Source organism: Hibiscus syriacus, unplaced genomic scaffold, assembly GCF_006381635.1.
Source record: "Hibiscus syriacus cultivar Baekdansim isolate YM2019G1 unplaced genomic scaffold, ASM638163v2 tig00112217_pilon, whole genome shotgun sequence".
Lineage (NCBI taxonomy): Eukaryota > Viridiplantae > Streptophyta > Magnoliopsida > Malvales > Malvaceae > Hibiscus > Hibiscus syriacus.
This window is the reverse complement of record NW_024063270.1, coordinates 703543-721678: the sequence shown is the minus strand read 5'-3', so window position 1 is coordinate 721678 and position 18136 is coordinate 703543. Positions and strand designations below refer to the sequence as shown.

The following is an 18136-nucleotide window of genomic DNA, read 5'->3' as shown; positions in this document are numbered from 1 at the left end:
TCGACTCGAGCTTAAAAAAACTTAAATTCGAAACATTCTCAAACTTAACTCGCTTGAAGCTCGAACTCAAATATGAATCTTAAATACATAAAAACCTTATATTGTATTTTTTTTAAAAATAATATATAAATGTTATTTTTATTATTATTATTATATTAATATAAAAAATTAAAATTAAAATATACTTTTTTGAACCGAATCCATTCTGATCGAGTAATAACTATGCTTTGATTAAGTGGAATTCGAATAACTTAAAAATATGTGTTTCGTATCATCCTCATCCCTAATTACTCCACTTGGAATTAAGTTGAAGGAGGTGAGAAGAAGTAGAACCAGATCTTGGTGGCTTTGTCAGCCTCTGCCCCTTCAACCTTTTATTGTAAAACAAATTTCTTCATTGGGAAATGGATTTGTAGGTTGTCCTATACACTCACTGAATGCGTATCTTTCTCTCTTTGGCCATTGCTAGCTCCTACCGAATCTTTTTTTTTTTTTTTTGAACTTTGATTCCCGTTTTACAAAGTATTAGCAGTTAAACACACAGATCTGCATTCAATGGCCTAAATCTTGGAAGCACTTTTATAGAAATTCATACAATAATCAAAGAGATTTTCACATTCCATGTTCTCTTCTCTAGGGTTTTGTGAGCACCAACACCTCAAAATATGAGATTTTTTGTAGTATTCCATGGCATTGGGATTAAAGTTTGGTGGTTGTATTGCTTTTTTATGTATCCATGGTTAGGCTAATGGCCTGGTGCATCTGTTACAAGTCTACTTTTAGATTGCCCTTTACAAGTCTACTTGAATTTGGGGTCAGGGTTAATTTCAGGTGTGCATAACATTTTAGATGAGAATGTCTAAGGAACGAGAGTCTAACTTAAGGTTAAGGAACGACAGAGAAGGGCTACAACCGAAAATATTATAAGAAATATAATATTTTTTGTTGGACGTAACCTTAAATATTAATTTTTTAACATTTTTCGATTGCAACACTTTTCCAATAACATTTTTGGTTACCTTCTTTATAACATTTATTGTTCAACCGAAAATGTTAAAAAAATTAATATTCTTAGATTGTGCTCAATCGAAAATGTTATACTTTTTATAATATTTTTGATTAAACTCATTTTCTGTCGTTCCTTAACCTTAAATTATATTGTCTTACAATAAAACTTTCCTATAAATAGATCTTCTTCTCGAGTCTCATTAAGTGAATTTCATACATAATATTGAGATATAATATATTAGATTTTATCACACTTACCTATGAGTGCAAAAATATTATATAAAAGAGGTTGTTTTATTCCTGAAGTAAACTTAAATAAGCAACGTTGTCTATATATTTAATTGCACTAATTTTATTTTTGAAGTCATTAATTATATATTTTATTTTTTTAACTAAAAAACGCTATTGATAAGGTGTTGACGTAGTAGTTAATAGTGTTGATATAATCATCAATATGTGAATGATGATGTGATAGAGGGATTTAATTGATTTTTTTAGTCGAGTTTGAAGACATAACTGATTTTAATTGAAACTCTGAGGACTTTTTTAATCTTTTAAAAAATAAAAATTATTAAATTATTAAAAAAAATAAAAAAAATATTAAAATACCCATAATAATATTAAAATAAAAATAATATAAAAATAATTTTTAAAAAAAATTTAAAAATATTAGAAATTAGAAATTATGTGTAATTTAATTTTTGCATAGATTTTATATAACAAAAAGTAAAAAATAAAAAAAAATTATTAAGCTTGCCCCGTGTTCATTAATATCTAGCGTAGAAGATCAAGGGAGAATTTGAATTTTATTGTTACTCTAATATAAGATTGTTTCTCCTAATGCATAAATCAAGTGATATCAGTGGTTAAGGGATTTGTTATTTTTCTATAGATTTTGACTCGAATACCGATTTTATAAGAACATTCATTGTTAATTAGTTGAAATTCTTTGAAAATGTTTAAATTTGTTAATATTTTATAAATACTTTTAAATTTTAAAACTTCTATATTTATAATTTACAATTTTATAATTTTTATATTTTAGTTTTATATTTTTTTCTTATTTTTTAAAATTGTTCTTTTGATCTAAATTTGAAATGGGGATAAGGTCTTGCCTTTTGTAAGTTTTTTTTTTCAAGATTCAATTTGATGTTGTATCTCTAGTTCATGATTATTTGACTATCTTGTTGATACTTCAGGTTTGGATCTTTGAGATGGCTCTCTCGTATTGATAGATGCTCATAATCACCTAAACATGTTGTGCTTGAATTATGATAAAATTACTTTGTAACGTATTTTCATATTTTATTATTATGTTAGTGTTAATGGTATTTATATTTCACGGTCAATAGTATGTTTATTTGTATCTTTTATTTCTCGAGTTGTTTGATTGAATTTTATAACCATTCTCCAGATATTGTCTTATTGTTGAAGAAAAAAGCTCAGGGTTAATGGAAATTTTAATGATTTTTTTGTATAATTATTGGTATCATATTTATTGATCGACAAATTCATATCAAATATTATAGTAAAACATTATGGGATGACTCTATGAACCTAATTCACTATATTTACAATGTTAATATCCAAACTTCAAATAATATTTTGGTATCTAATGTCTTATTCCGTTAAATTAACTAGGTGTTAATAGTATTAATAATTTTTTTAAAAAAATATCCATTTTAATAATGGTTTAGGGTAAGGGTCCATCCGAAATGTGATTATGTTTCTATGTTTCCCATGTTGATCAAAGTTATTATTGAGAACTTAATGATGATATAAATACAATATTAATAATGTTTTCTATAAAAAAAACTTTTTCCTTCATTTAAAAACTGGTTGAGGGTAGGGTCCATCCAAAATTTGATTATGTTTATATGTTCCCTATGTTGATCAAAGTCATTATTGAGGACTTAATGATGGTCTATATAGATAATATGAAGATGGGCATGGCAAACATGTTTGATTAATTCAATTCCACATAAATTAGATAATGATTAAGATGCATTAACCAAATGACTAGGCGATGATTGATTACTTGCCACTTTGGATAGTTTTTGATAGGGAAATAGTCTCTTTTTTACTCCTTGATAAATGTGAATTATGAGCTTCCATTCAACATTAGTTTTATGAAATTTTAGATTACACGTCATTAAATGAAATATGTGGAATTATTAAGGGTGAGTATTTGATCAAGTTAATTTGTGTTGAGTTAAAAAAGTTGAATTAATCCAATGAACAATACCTATTTTAATATTCAAACTTTATTTTAATATAAAAAGAATGGAAAAAAGAGTACGTCGATGGATATGGAAACATATTATAATGGTAGAAAACTTTGATCGAATTCAAGGATCAAATTATTATTTTGTCCAAAATTTAGGGTTAAATAATCTAAAATTTAGGAGTCAAAGTAAAAATTAATCATCTTTACTAACATGTCACGTCATCAAAATATCAGGAGTTGAATATTTCAATGACCGAAATGTAACAATCGATAATGTGGCCAAAATATAAATCAATAACAAAGTGACTGGAAGGTAACTTTTAAAAGACATTTCAATTTATTTTCCCGGTAACCAAACATGTTTGGTTCATGCGTGCGAAATTCTTGGACTGAATGAGCTGATACGGTACACAGACAACAATGCAAAAGACAAGATGACTATACAACTCATATCAGACTAACATATTCAAAGAGAATAGTCTGATTGATCATTGAATTAAGCACTTTTCCTAGTCTGTGCTCTTCTTCAAAGAGATTCTTGATAAGTCTTACTCTACGAACGAGGAGTTCAGTAAATCATAGATGAAGATTATAGGATATCCGCCATGTTTTCACTCAGCCTATCAATTCTTTCCCCACTACGAACGGTACAAGAAATAAATGCAGTGGCCGGATATCAGAAGATGCTCCAGCTTTCAAGTATTAGTCCACTAGTTTTTCCCCGGAGCAGCATCAACATCAGCCAAGTCTTCAGCTTTTACCGGTTTGTGCAGCTGCAAAAGATGCTTCTCATAGTAAGATGGGAAGAAATTATGCATTCACTTATTGTTAACAAAATGAGATCCTAGCAATATAAGCACAATTTCTTATAATGATATCATTGGGACGGTTTGATACAACATAAATAAATACCTCGAACTCAATCCAAGATCATAGCCAACTTAATCAAGAACGGGAATGATTTTGAATGGAAAAACCACAGTAGTAATCAAAAGAACTAGGCTGAACAAACGAGTAGGAAAGAAGATGGAACTCAATAAAAACTTGGGGGTTAAAGGGAAGCCGCTAGTATAAGCTCCTGCCTCATTATAGACTTAAATACATAGGCTTGCCTTTGTCTGATGACTATAAGCCATTGAATGTAACATCAAGAACTAGGTCCAAAATAATCGGAATTGAAGAATATTTCCGTGCCTTTAGGCATCGTATGATGGATTAACTTACAGCTTCTGCAACAGCAAACCAATGAAAAGAACGCAGGAAGGGATCATCTTTTGATGGAAGGCTATCGTGATTCCAATATGTTAGTTCATCAAATTTGGCTTTCATTTCCCAATTGTTTGAGTTCCCTTCAGATACATCACAAGCTTTCCTCTTGCCTGACGTTTTCTTCGTAAGAAGAAAGCCTGCCAGAGCAACCAGGAATAGTAAACCACTTGAAATCTATTGAAACACAGACGAATTTACATAAAAGCAAACAAAAGAAACAAATATGACAGGATTAAATTTATAATAACTTCAGTAAACAGACACCGCACGAGCCTCCTAGATATGATAAGTCCATCTAGTTAAAGGCATGAAAAGTCGCCGGGAAGAACTATGAACCCAATTGTGCAAACCTAAAAAGAAAGATGAAAATTTTGAAAAGGGACAATTAAGAAGAAAACAAGAAACAGCATACGGACTACGAGTATATCAAATCTCTTAATACTGTTATATTTAGAGCATGAAGCCTCCTGCAAGATCAATGGAACTTCCTAAAATCCAATAAACGTATATCATGCAAGACCTCGGTCATTGGTTTTTACATGATATTTTCCCTGTAAACTGACAACCATATAGATTTTCCTAAAATTCAGAGGGCTAGAAACATTGTTAAGAACAAAATGTTCATAGTTCCAGCATACAATACAACTGCAACTCAGAATTTCAGTCCACAACATCAACAAAATTAAACATACACAAAACCCAGAAAGAAAGGGAAAAAACTACCAGAATATCCATTCGGAAGAGAAATAGTAGTTCCTTGAAGCTTCCTTCCTCTAAAATGTGCTTCCTCTACTGTTAACCCATCAATCCCCATCCCTACTTACAAAAAAAAAAGAATCAATCTTTACATTAGCATAAGTTTTAATCATTAAAAAATAAGAAAAATGGTATTACCTTTGAGTTTGGGTTTGAAGTATTGAGAAACAAAGCAAGGGTCATTGAATTTGATGCAGCATGGAAGATGATGGATCTGCCCACTTAGATTTATTGTCTCCTCTTTAACATTCTGGCTTAGGTTTATCTTTCCTGTTGTTCCCCTATTTTCCGCCATTTCCCCCTTCTCAATTCAAAACCCTAATCCTAATTATATCCACACCTCGAAATTTAGGCTTTTCTCTAATTTCTCAGTCCTCAGCAATCACAGCACCCAGTTTTTTCCCTTGCTTCTGACCAACGAATTAGGGACCTTTTTGTCACGATAATAATAAATGTTATCATCAAATAAATTAGAAAATTGTCATCGTTGCCGTCTTAGCTCAGCCGGTAGAGCGCGTGGCTTTTAACCACGTGGTCGTGGGTTCGATTCCCACAAACGGTGTTGTTTTTGTTTTACTGTTTCCCCCTCCGAAACTTAATTTCTCGCCCTATCTATGCCCACTTTCCATTCTTTCGGTTTTCATTGTCCATCACCATCTACTCACCCACTGATTCAAGAATTTTTAAAATATATATTTCTTTATTTTCTATTAATAATAAATATTAAATAATACAAAGTTAAAATTATAAAAAAAAACATCAAAACGGCAAGTTTAATGAGATAAATAGAGTGAACAAGGAGTATTGCACAAGATTAACTTTCTATTGATTGAATAATTTTGAGATATTTAATTTGTATGAGATTTTTAATCTTAGTCGAATAATAAATTTTTGAAGTTTTTTTGATAAATTTTTGAATTTTATTAACATAAACGATAATATTAATAATAATTTTAATATTTTAAAATATAAAATGATAATAATAATGACTGTTTTATTTCTTTAAAGTTTAATGTTAAAAATAAAAATAATTTAAATAATCAGTTTATTCTTAACTTAATTTAAAAGAAAATAAAAGGAGAGTGAATTGAGTGATTTCTCTTATTAAAAAAATTGTTTTTATTTTTTTAAGATTCGAGTTCGAGCACTATGAATATAAGGTGTGTGAGCGTTCAATATTAATAGGTCGAGAATTATCTTTAAATAGATAGTATCTTAAGCTACCCTAGATTGATAAAAAAATAAAAATAAAAGGGTTTAGTTTAGGTGAAATATTAAAATCCTTCAACATTAATTTTATGTACTTTTGCTGCCAAAATAATAATGAAAATTACTTTAACTCTTCAATTAAAATGAAAGATGATAGTGGATTATTAGATTATTGGAAAAGGTTTTGAATCGTTGCTTCCTCATTAAACCATTTTTACTTTCCCTTTTTCTGATCTATACGTATTCAAAATGCCAGCAGAAGAGTGCTACTAGAGGGAAGCATCATAAAGAGAGAGAGAAAGAGAAAGCGGGATTCCAAAATCCCAAATCTTAAATCTCTCCTTGTTTTCTCTCTGAACCCTGAGATCTCATAGCAAAAGAAATCTGAGAAAATGGTGCAGAAGGCGTTGATTTATGCATTTGTATCTCGCGGGGAAGTTATTTTAGCAGAGTACACCGATTTCTCTGGGAATTTCAATTCCATAGCTTTCCAATGCCTTCAAAAGCTTCCTTCTTCCAACAACAAGTTCACTTACAACTGTGATGGCCACACCTTCAATTACCTTGTTGACAATGGCTACAGTTATGTTCCTCTTCTTCTTTTTCTAGAAATTTAAGCCGTGGGTTCCTTGATTTTTATGGTTCCCGTCTTTAGCAAATGAGTTTGATCGTCGGAAAATGTTAGATTTGAGATCTAGCGAGAAAGTTTAAGAATATTACTTGTTAGAAATGAAAAAGAAGTAGAAACTGTGTTTCTTGTTTAGTTTTAGATTAATTGAATTTATCTCTAGTTGTTATGCGTTATAGCGTGCGAACTTAAATCGATTGCGGTGTGCACGATGCTTTATTATGGAGATCTTTTGGTTTATTCTTTTGCGGTATACTGGATTTGTTCAATATGCTGGTTGTTGATGGCGCCCGTGTGCAAGTGTATTGTGTCTTGAGTGGTTTGGTCTTTTGATGTTCAATTTCTCATAAACATGATTGGAATACATCTTGTCTTTATATAAGTTTATCGGTACACTTATGTAATCCACATTCCACATTAATGTTGAACCAGAAGAAGGATTCACTGCATGTGGCCTGTCTGGGGGTAGAGAAGATATCATTAGAAATCTATTTAACAATCAGCTAATTTTAGTGTTTGTGCATTCTGCTTTGATGAAGTCTAATAGACTTCAGGAGTTGTTGGAAGAACCTTTTTGTGCTATTATTTGCATTCTTGTTGACAGCTTTCTTTATTCAATGATCTTGGTAGATTGGCTGACTTTTCAATGTTGCAGCATATTGTGTTGTTGCCGACGAGTCTGCTGGAAGGCAAGTGCCTGTTGCCTTTTTAGAGCGTATTAAGGATGATTTTTTGTCAAAATATGGCAGTGGAAAGGCTGCCACAGCTCCTGCCAACAGCCTGAACAAGGAGTTTGGGTATCTGCCTCTAAGATCTTGAATTACTTAATGGAGATAATTTATCTTCTTGTGAAGAGTATAATATTACATGCCTTTAATTGCAGGCCGAAGCTAAAAGAACATATGCAGTACTGCGTTGAGCATCCTGAAGAAATAAGCAAGCTTGCTAAGGTTAAAGCTCAGGTTTCAGAAGTCAAAGGTGTTATGATGGAGAATATTGAAAAGGTAGATATGCTTTATTAGATGCACCATGGTTATGCTTGCCCCTATTGTTCTTCTAGCCTTTTGTAGATGGGGGGAATGGCTCTAGAGTCTAGAGTAGATGATATGGGTTTTGGTGCTCTGTTTTTACATAGGTTTATGGTTTACCTTTCGTTTATTTTTAGGCTTCTCTTTGACTGCATAGTCATAGTGACATACAGCTTACTCACATTGATAATTCTATGATACTTCCTCTCTTAAATCTTATGTGACTATATGTAATTGATGTGGGATCGTTTTTTTTCTAGCAGCTTCAATTATTTGTGATTTTCTCCAAATGCCAATACTTGCAGTTTTCCCATATTAAATTATAATAAAATTTTTGGTAATCAACCAACTTACTTGACACTCGCTTTTGGTAATTTTTACTGAATTTCGTTCTTATAGGTGTTAGATAGAGGGGAAAAGATAGAGCTGCTAGTGGATAAGACTGAGAATCTTCATCACCAGGTCAGTTTCTCTCCCTTTCTCTCTCTCCTCCATGCATCAATCAGATATCAATGCAAAGTTAAGCATGCAATAGCATCAACTAAGTTTTTTGTTTATGTTGATAACATGTTAAGAGTTGAAATTTGGTTTGGAGTACTCTGTATAAGTTTGTTATTTTGCCAAATAAAAACATGAGGCATAATAGAAGTATAAGAAAAGAGACATCCATTTCAGTAGCATTAGATGTTAGTTTTACATTCTAAAGAAGGGGTTTGAATTTGGTCATGTCGTGTTTTGGCCGGATCATGTTTATCATGATAGCAGATTCAACTGATGGTAATGTGGTCCTGGAGGTGATCACAGTCATGAATTTTATTTTATTTCAAATCTGCACAACTTATTGTAAAATATAACAATGAAAATTATAATTCTAGAAACCCTTTTTAATCATTTTCCTAAAACATTCCTAAAATTTTCCCTAAAACACTCCCTACATTATACATAAGAAAAAGATAAGAGTGTCTGGTCACTCAAAATGGACTCAGCTTGCGCCCTTAAGTTGGCACTGCTTGCCACACAATCTCCATCCCATCATTCAAGTTTTACCCAAATTCCCAAATGCCCTCAATTCTATATATATATATTATTTTTATCCAATCATATTTTCTTGCTACATTCCAATCAGGCCACATGTCTTCAACTTTAGTGACCAAGTCCACTCATAGTAACAGCTGACAGGCAATTCACTCAAGCATGCTCCTTCCCCAGAGTTTTCTCTGCTTTCAAGCTTCAACATTTAGCTGGCTTTTACAGTCTGCCATGATTTAAGCTCTCTGATCTTGGTCTCTCTCCAGTCTCCCTCCCTTATTGGCTTTAAGTTCAAGCCTGTAGCATTTTCTCTCTCTGATTGAGTCCACACCAGGAGTAAGAAGATGAAAAAGATAATTATTCAACTTACCCTTTGAATTTGAGTTAAGATTTTTTGGAAAAAAAATTGTGCTTGTGATTTGTGAGATTATGCTGCTGCCGAGTGTTGGAAACTTTTAAAAGAAAGGTTGTGGTTTCTATATTCTGCGTCCCTGAGGTTTCAAGTTCCAAACTTTTGTTAAACCACTTTTTGTAGCCTATTGGTCTTCCAAACTTTTGTTTCTACTGAAAAGACGCTGCTATGCCACTGCTTTTTAAACCCTGTACTAGACGGCAGCAGCAGACCTTTGCCGATAAAGCTCTTGCAAGGAGATGTAGTTTTAACATGTTTCCGCTGTTGTTACAACATTAGTTTATTTTTTCTGAAATAATTATTCTTTGCAGGCTCAGGACTTTCGGAACACCGGAACCAAAATACGGAGGAAAATGTGGTTACAGAACATGAAGATCAAGCTGATTGTTCTAGGAATATTAATAGCCTTGATCCTGGTCATTGTCCTTTCTGTTTGCCATGGCTTCCACTGTGGAAAATGAGTGCCTTCTTGAATAGGGTTATTAGTTTTTTCAGCAGAGCTTTTATGATAATACCGCGACAAAAATATAAAAATTATATATTGTAAGGACTTCGTCGTCAGAAAAGGATACAGCAATCACCAGATGTTTGGTTCTAGTTATTATTGAATGTGAAAGACCATATATGTTCTTATTGCATTATATGAAATTTGTTTTTGCAACGCTTACCTTAAAAGCTTCATAGTTGGCTCAAAATTCTCTCACTACAACTTTTTTTGATACATAAATGTTACTTTAGTCATTGGACATTTGATATGAAAAAAAATATAAGTAGACTTTCTGAAATTTTAACGTTACTCTACTTAATGGCCTAGTGGATGCAATAAAATTTTTAATACTTGTACAAAAGGGGTTCGTGGGTTCAAGTCCCAGGGCCAACAAGTATATATTTCCAGACAAAAAGACCGTAGGGATTTAAATGGCGATAACGATATGGTTCGAAATCGTTATTGTACCACCGCCGATGGCATCGCAATTTAAATTCCTGCCTCAACCTATAGCTTCTTTTTCCTCTGATACACCAAAGTCTGTTTCATCTTTAACTTATGCTCAGTCTCTGCCTCTTCATCTATACTTTGAGTAAACAAATTATTGACACTGAAACCATTCGTGTGCATTCTTTTATCTCCCTTTATACAGAATTTCACTCTTGTTCTCTCCTTTGACAATTTCCCACCATGTTTACCATCTCTCTTCTCTTCAAATCCTTCATTTTGATGTCCCAGAACCGATTCCCACAGAATTTCCCTACAGACCCTTTTATCGCATTGTTCTAAATTACCTACATCAGGGAACCCCGGTAACCATTCGGGAACATGTCCACCTCTCTGTAAATTCTCCGGTGAAGATTCTGAATCTCCCGTTTCTCTTTCCTTCGGTCTCTCAATGGGCTTGGCGAAAGGTATTTCATCCGTGGAGTTGACAAAAGTACACAGATCTTCCAACACCGCCGACTTCAACAAGCAATCGTCGCCGTACAGTGTGGCCGCACCGTTGAAACCCAATTGCAGGGACGCGTCGTGGAGGGCGTTGGTGATATCCAGGAGGTTCGATTGGCCGCGATTGGCGGCGTTCGAGAACGATGCGGCAGACCTGGCTAGGGTTTCCAGGTATTTGGTGGCTACCAGGGTTAGGGTGTTGAGCGTCGTCACCTGGCTACGCCGAAACCCGACCGATTTGCAGATCTGAGCCACGGCTACTCTAGTAATGTTGAAGGAGAATTCGCTTGGATTTGTTGCTTCTTCCTGTTGGGTATTTGATTTTCTCCTGGATTTTGGCTTCGTCATGGCTAAATTGAAAGCAAGACTAAAACCCTAAGGTTTTTTATTTTTTATTTTGTAAAATATATTTAATAGGTTTCGGCTTATGTATTTGGGCCATATGTTTAAATACATTTGGAGCAGGCCTGGATTGGTATTTTCCTCTTTGTATTAGGATATAACAAGTAAAACTATATTTAAACCCTATAAAAATTGAAAGTTTTATATTTATATAGTGTTTTTAATTGTGTTATCTTTTACTTGTATTAAAATATTATATTTATTCTAACAAATAATTAATTAATTTAGTATACGAGACACTAGATTTCTTAAACAAAATTAGAAATTTGAATCATGACGATTAGGAATAAAAGAAATTAGATTTATAGGGTCGTCCCATAATATGTATCTGTGAAATAGTTACTGATTAAAAAAAACCTATATTTATTTTATGTATGCAATGGCATGTTTGTATTGTTCCCTTCATTCCGTGTTTATGTTCTGTCTGTATAATTTATCTTAAGAATTTAATTTTAATTATTAATTAATATTTAAAAAATAAATAATTATATTTATCATAAATAAACTATTAATTGAAGAAAGGCGAAGTCATGTGTTTTTCAAACCAATTCACAACTATTTTTGGTATATATAAATCATGGCGGTTCAATTTGAGTAGAGATGTGAAGCAGCTAGGGGTGGCAACGGGTCAGTGCCAAGACGGTTTTGCATTACCTAATCCGTCCCATGTATATGTATAATCTTAATTATTAGCAATCTCAACAAATCAATGTATATTAAATGAGAAAAAATCTAAACTTCAATTTTAGTTCATTTAATATGTAACAGTGGCAACACGTAATCTTACAATCTAATCATATATAAATTTTTTTATTAAAAATATATTAAGGATATATAGGTAAATGATTATAAATATATTTTTAAAATTTTGTAAAATATCAAGGATCCCTAAAGATAATTTTTTGGGATCCCAACGGTTATTCACACTGATACGGTTTTGTTATCCTCGCGGTTCGGATATAGAAATTCCCGTCCCCATCCCCATTTGAGCTTCGAGGATAAAACTTCCCCATCTCCATTCCCGCAGGTGAATATTTCAATTATTCTCCATCCAGTCGGTTCAGATCCCCACGATTTTCGGTTTTCCCCCACCCGATTGCTACCCCTAGAAGTAGCTAGTGATAAAAGAGAAAAATACAACTCAAATCTTAATACAATAATGGTTTGTTTGATAAAAAAAATTGTTTTTCGTTTTTCAACATACTTTGATATTTTTTCAATCAATTATATGATTCAAATTTAATAAAATTAATGAAATTATTTTGAAGATATTTTTTACTAAATTATGGGTTGTTTATGGACTGCATTGTAAGATTTGTAAAGTATTGAAGTCCGCATGGCTAATTGGCTATTATCCCTAATTTGTAAGTTTAGTGGATTTTGATAGTACATGTGTCAAACTATTATTATTTTGTAATTTTCATGTATACGAGGATAAAATATAAATTATTACTTATTTGTTAAAATTGGTGACTGAAGGACTAATATGAAATCATTATGAATGGAGAGCATTGTTTAGTAAATAGACCATTTATTATATATGTTGAACCTGTGGGATCGAATGGTTTTGCGTTGAGAAAATTTTACTTTGGTCACAATTCTAGATTTTGGTTTGAATGAGCATAAAATTAAAATATTTAGAAATATCAACCGCTTGCAATATATATATATATATATATATATATATATATATATATATATATATATTGACAGCTAAATTTTGATATATATGAGTTTTTAACTAATTTGATATTTGAACTTTTATTTTTGTTAATGTGTACCTGTATTTTTCTTTGAACAAATTTAATATATACATTTATCAAACATAATATAATTAATACTTATATTTAACAAATATCACATAAAATTAATTATGTTGAATACTTATTTAATATTGAATCCATATTATACTTTTAAACTTTGACGTTGATTTAATACATAAGTGTATAAAGTGTGTAATATTTAATAAATATAGGTGTCAAATTAGTTAAAATTCAATGACTTTAATATAAATTCTCTAAAAACTTGATATCCATCATTACAATTTACCCTAATAGTTTAAAGATTTTCGTTAACATTGTTAATTCAAAGGAAAGCGTAACATGCACAAACAAAGCGACCTCAGCGGTAGAGGAATTAACGCTATTTCTTGAAGTTTCAGGTTCGAGTACTAAAAATACTAGGTAACGTTATTTCTTGAGGTTTCAGGTTCGAGCACTAAAAATATTAGGGATATGAGCATTTAATGTCAAATGATTAAGAGTTATCTTTGAACATATGATACTTTATGCTTAATTCAAATTAATAAAAAAATAAAAATAAAGCATACAATGTTGCCAAAACTCACTGTCACAAATTGCATCAATATCCAAAAAGAAGATTGTCCCCACAAATAGAGAAATTATTTGATGGATCTAGCTCACCACGTCATCCATGATCCTCGTGAATGAGATTAAGAAATATTAAAATGTTTCTAAATAACTTCCCAGTGCTAATTTACATGTAAGAAATAGGTGAAGATTCACGTTGGATAAAAATGAGATGAACAAATATTATTAGCTAAGACCATAGATGACGTGATGAGCTGGATCCATCTAACAAATTTTCCCACAAATGGGCTTCCTTTGTTTCTTGGAAACCAAAACTTTTAATACCTTTTTGACACATAAAACTCATCAAAGGAGGGTAACCAAAAGAGTAGGTCAAAATACAACTTAATCAATTACATCTTAAGGTGCATGATTTCTCTTGGATTCTCATGTTTGTGAGAAAACCCAAAGTTTTGATTAATTTAGAGTAAGTTTAGCACTAATCAGGTGCACGATTTCTCTTGGATTCTCATGTTTGTGAGAAAACCCATAGTTTTGATTAATTTAGAGTAAGTTTAGCACTAATCAGGTGCACGATTTCTCTTGGATTCTCATGTTTGTGTGAAAACCCAAAGTTTTGATTAATTTAGAGTAAGTTTAGCACTAATCAACAACATGATTGTAGGTAATTAATCGGTTGGCCAAGTAAATTTGTCATGTGAAGACAATTACCACCTTTTTTTTTCTTTTTAATGTGAGAGGCCTAAGCAATTACATTAAAAGGAAGGGGACTCAAGAGCAGCTATAACTCAAACTAAAGAAGACAGATTTTCAATAGTATCACCACTTTCATCTTTCTTTCTTTATTTTTTGTAAGTTTTAAATCTAATCTTAATCATACTTAAAAGGAATGGGACTCTAGAGAAAGGAAATGATCATAGTGAGTTTAGAATACGCATGACTAAATAAATATAAAAAATTAAAGATAAACAACTTGAAAAACTAACCAAATATTGTTTGTTGATGACCACTTTTATCTTTGATTAGGGTAAAAGTTTATTAATGTATATGAGCATACTAAGGTGGTGTTAAATCATGTTGGTCGCAGTGACAAACCTAATTTCACTAGAATTGGGTTTATTGGTTTTGTTTGTTTATTTTAATATGTACATTAGCGTATAAAGGTTTTTGGAGGGACCCCATGTAGCCCTTTCTTCTGCCTTACTAGAAAAGCATTACCACTTTATCTGTGATTTTTTTGTCTAATTTAATAGCCTTATTTAGCCACCCGCTTTAAAAGCAAAAGAAACCATTATAAAGTAGGCAAGCCCCAGAAAGGGATACCTTTTTTTTTTATTTCCTCTCCACATGGAGGAGCTTTCTGAATCATCATGGGGATCTAATCCCACATTGGTTGGCATATAAAACCTACCTTTGAAGATATAAAAAAGAAAGTAAACTAGTAACTAGTGGCTGCCTAGTGAAGCTTTTTTGTTGCTACAACCCTACAAACCCTACTTTTAAAAGTGAAAATCTTGGATTTCTAGGAATCCCATTCAAACTTTCTAGGAATTCTGCATTCTATAGTTTTAGCTGCCTAGGAAATTCAATATTCCATCAACTTTGGCACTTATTTTCAGGTAATGCAAATACTTCCGATTTAATTTTTTTAAGGTAAAAACAGTTAGTAGCATCCAAATTTCTTAATTTTTTTTAACTTAATTAAGTTTTTAAATTTTTGAATATTTGTATTTCATCTCTAAATTATGAATTTTATTTTAAATCAAACCTTAAACTTTTAAATATTTTAATTTTATATTCAAATTATGTATTTTATTCTAAATTTATCCCTAAACTTTTGAACATTTCAGTTTCATCCCAACTATATTATTATATGCTTAAAAAATAGGTAAAATAGGATTGAAACTAATTACATATTTGGATGAAATTGAAAGATTCAAAAGTTCGAGGACCAATTCAAGATGAGAGTTATAGTTTAGGGATGAAATTTGAATATTCAAAAGTTTAAATACTAATTTAAAATAAGAGTCATAATTTTGAGATAAAAATTAAATATATTAAAATTTAAAGATTTATTTATAATGATAACAATAATTTGAAGATATATGATATAATTAACTCAGACAAAAACTATAATTCCATTTAACAATGACAATCATATATTGTAGTAACAATCATATTAATCAAATTAAGATTCAACTAACTACAACATTTTATGATTTATTAGTTTTAGCTCATTATTATTCACTACTTTATAATTATAATAATGGATAAAACATTTGATAGGACAAATGATGAATTTAGGTGATCATATATATCTTGTATTTCCTTGTTGTTGGATGTAATATTCCATTGCTTCCTATTTTGGTTTACTTTTGTTCTCTTTAGAGATGGTTAAAGTGAAAAAAAATGATGGAAGCAAGGCAATAATAAAAGTAGATAAGGAAGGTGGTGGGGGTGTGGGAATCCATCTCATCGTCTAAACTTATTTGCAAGGTGGTGCCAACTCCTTTTGTTTTGTTGTTTTGGGGGAATAAATATTTTTCCACTTTTTCCTTTTCAATGTGCGTGTTTGAAAGGGGAATGATCAACTAGGGGATGTAAAGATTGTATAGGACGTGGGGTGGGAGCCCCATCATTGCTCTATCCCATTCAAATTTTGGTCAATTGCCTCTCATGGTGGTTGTGAATTTGGCGATTTTCTCCAAAAATCACCGGTGATCGGTATATATACCGATATAACATCGGTCAGATTATATTTCCCGATCTAACACCCGTAGCAGTAAAGCGCGCCCCCTGAACCTCGTTATATGCTGATTTGGCGCCACGTGGAGTATAGCGCGTCCCCTGTACCGCGCTATACGCTGACTGGGTTACACGTGTGGTATAGCGTGCCCCCTGATCCGCGCTATACGCCACGTAGGGGTATAGCGTGGATCAGTAGCCGCGCTATACGTCGTACCAAAATTATATTTAACGCGGTCCCTGATCCGCGCTATATAATAATTACATATAACGCGGTACAGGTACCGCGCCTTATATGTTTATAAATACCTCCCGTTCTCGCATCTCTCCTCACATCTCCTCGCATCTCTCATCTCTTATAAATTAATACAATAATTCATTCAACGAGTAATAATTTTGGCAATCTTCTTATATTTGATTTAGAAGTTCGTGCGATTTTTCGTTATAAGGTAATTTTGTTATAATTTTTTAATTATACTTATTGTTTATTATCATTATTTGAAAAAATATTATACTAATTATTTTTAATTAATTTTTATGTTTGTAAAATTGAAAAGCGAGAGCATACGTTGAAATAGTTTTGCGGTGCAGGCAATAATATAAAAGTATATTATTTAAATTATTTACGTTGATGTGTAAAAAAAAATTTTGTGTTATATTTTCGTTCATATATAATTTATTTAATCAGGTTTGTTTAAGTTTTTTTTTTTTTGCAGATATAATATTGACGCACTTTTAAACTCAAAGAATAACGCGACTTTTAGCTATGTTTATTATGATGGTGAAATTCGAGAAGATGAAACATGCGTTGTTTTCATATCAAATGAGCATGTTAAAATATCATTCAAGAGAAACATAACTCTTGAGGAGCTGATAACGAAGATTTCGAGGAAGATTCATGTTGGAAGTAACAGAAGAATGTCGTCGTTGCAGTACAGATTTCCAACATCATTGTTGCCATTAACTTATACAGCGTTCGAACTTTCGAACAATGATGATGTTCAAATTATGGTTGAAGCTCAAAGTAATTATTGAGACACCGCTATTGAGATGTATGCACATTTTGTTCAAGTGCGTGCTGTTCGGGGTCAATCTTTAAGCTCACACTATGGGCTGGCTGAACAAGTTGATCAAGTTGACAGCCCGACTACAATAATGTGTAATGATTTTAATGCCATAATGGGGAGACATTCATCCGCCCTTACGATATGTACCGAGGTGGGTCCACGAACAATCCGTATGGCAACACCGCGTCCAGTTCAAGGGGAAGGCATTCATCTGCAAATTTCTTTGACCATATGGAGATGCCATCGACACAATCATCTGTGTAGTTTCCATTTAACACGATGGCTTCAAGCTCCAGGGGGAGGCATTCGACTGTGAGCTTTTTCGATCTCAATGTCGATATGCCTTCCAGTTCAAGGGGAAGGCGTGCAAGTAGTAGTAGGTTCTTCGACCTAAATGTGGAGAGCATGGAGAAACCATCATCTCCACCAGAAGAACCGCTTCGTTAGCCTGGTGCGGATGGTGCTGAGACTGGACTATTCACTCACCTAGAATCACCGCAATTCAACTCCGATGATGATGAAGTTCCAGGAAATATGGCACAAACTGACCCTCCTGCACACATGTATGAAGCTGATTATGGTGCAATG

At 32.2% G+C, this 18136-nt stretch overlaps 3 protein-coding genes and 1 non-coding gene across 4 annotated transcripts; 2 read left to right on the top strand and 2 right to left on the bottom strand.

Annotated features, from left to right (window-relative positions):
- Positions 1–3583: 3583 nt before the first annotated feature.
- LOC120175895 (ribonuclease H2 subunit C-like) lies at positions 3584–5646 on the bottom strand. The gene is made up of 4 exons (XM_039182442.1): positions 5399–5646; positions 5228–5320; positions 4460–4641; positions 3584–4008 (listed from the first exon to the last, which is right to left on the bottom strand). The coding sequence occupies exons 1-4, from the start codon at positions 5553–5555 to the stop codon at positions 3946–3948; spliced, it is 495 nt and encodes a 164-aa protein (XP_039038373.1). The 5' UTR covers positions 5556–5646; the 3' UTR covers positions 3584–3945.
- Positions 5647–5749: 103 nt separating this feature from the next.
- TRNAK-UUU lies at positions 5750–5822 on the top strand. The gene has a single exon. It is a non-coding gene; the product is annotated as a tRNA-Lys (tRNA).
- Positions 5823–6649: 827 nt separating this feature from the next.
- LOC120175913 (vesicle-associated membrane protein 721-like) lies at positions 6650–10164 on the top strand. Its single transcript, XM_039182459.1, has 5 exons — positions 6650–7051; positions 7753–7894; positions 7981–8101; positions 8525–8587; positions 9878–10164. The coding sequence occupies exons 1-5, from the start codon at positions 6862–6864 to the stop codon at positions 10025–10027; spliced, it is 666 nt and encodes a 221-aa protein (XP_039038390.1). The 5' UTR covers positions 6650–6861; the 3' UTR covers positions 10028–10164.
- A 339-nt stretch (positions 10165–10503) lies between these two features.
- Positions 10504–11352, bottom strand: LOC120175873 (transcription initiation factor TFIID subunit 8-like). The gene has a single exon (XM_039182425.1). It carries the CDS (start codon positions 11350–11352, stop codon positions 10561–10563), a length of 792 nt encoding a protein of 263 aa, XP_039038356.1. The 3' UTR covers positions 10504–10560.
- Positions 11353–18136: the final 6784 nt, after the last annotated feature.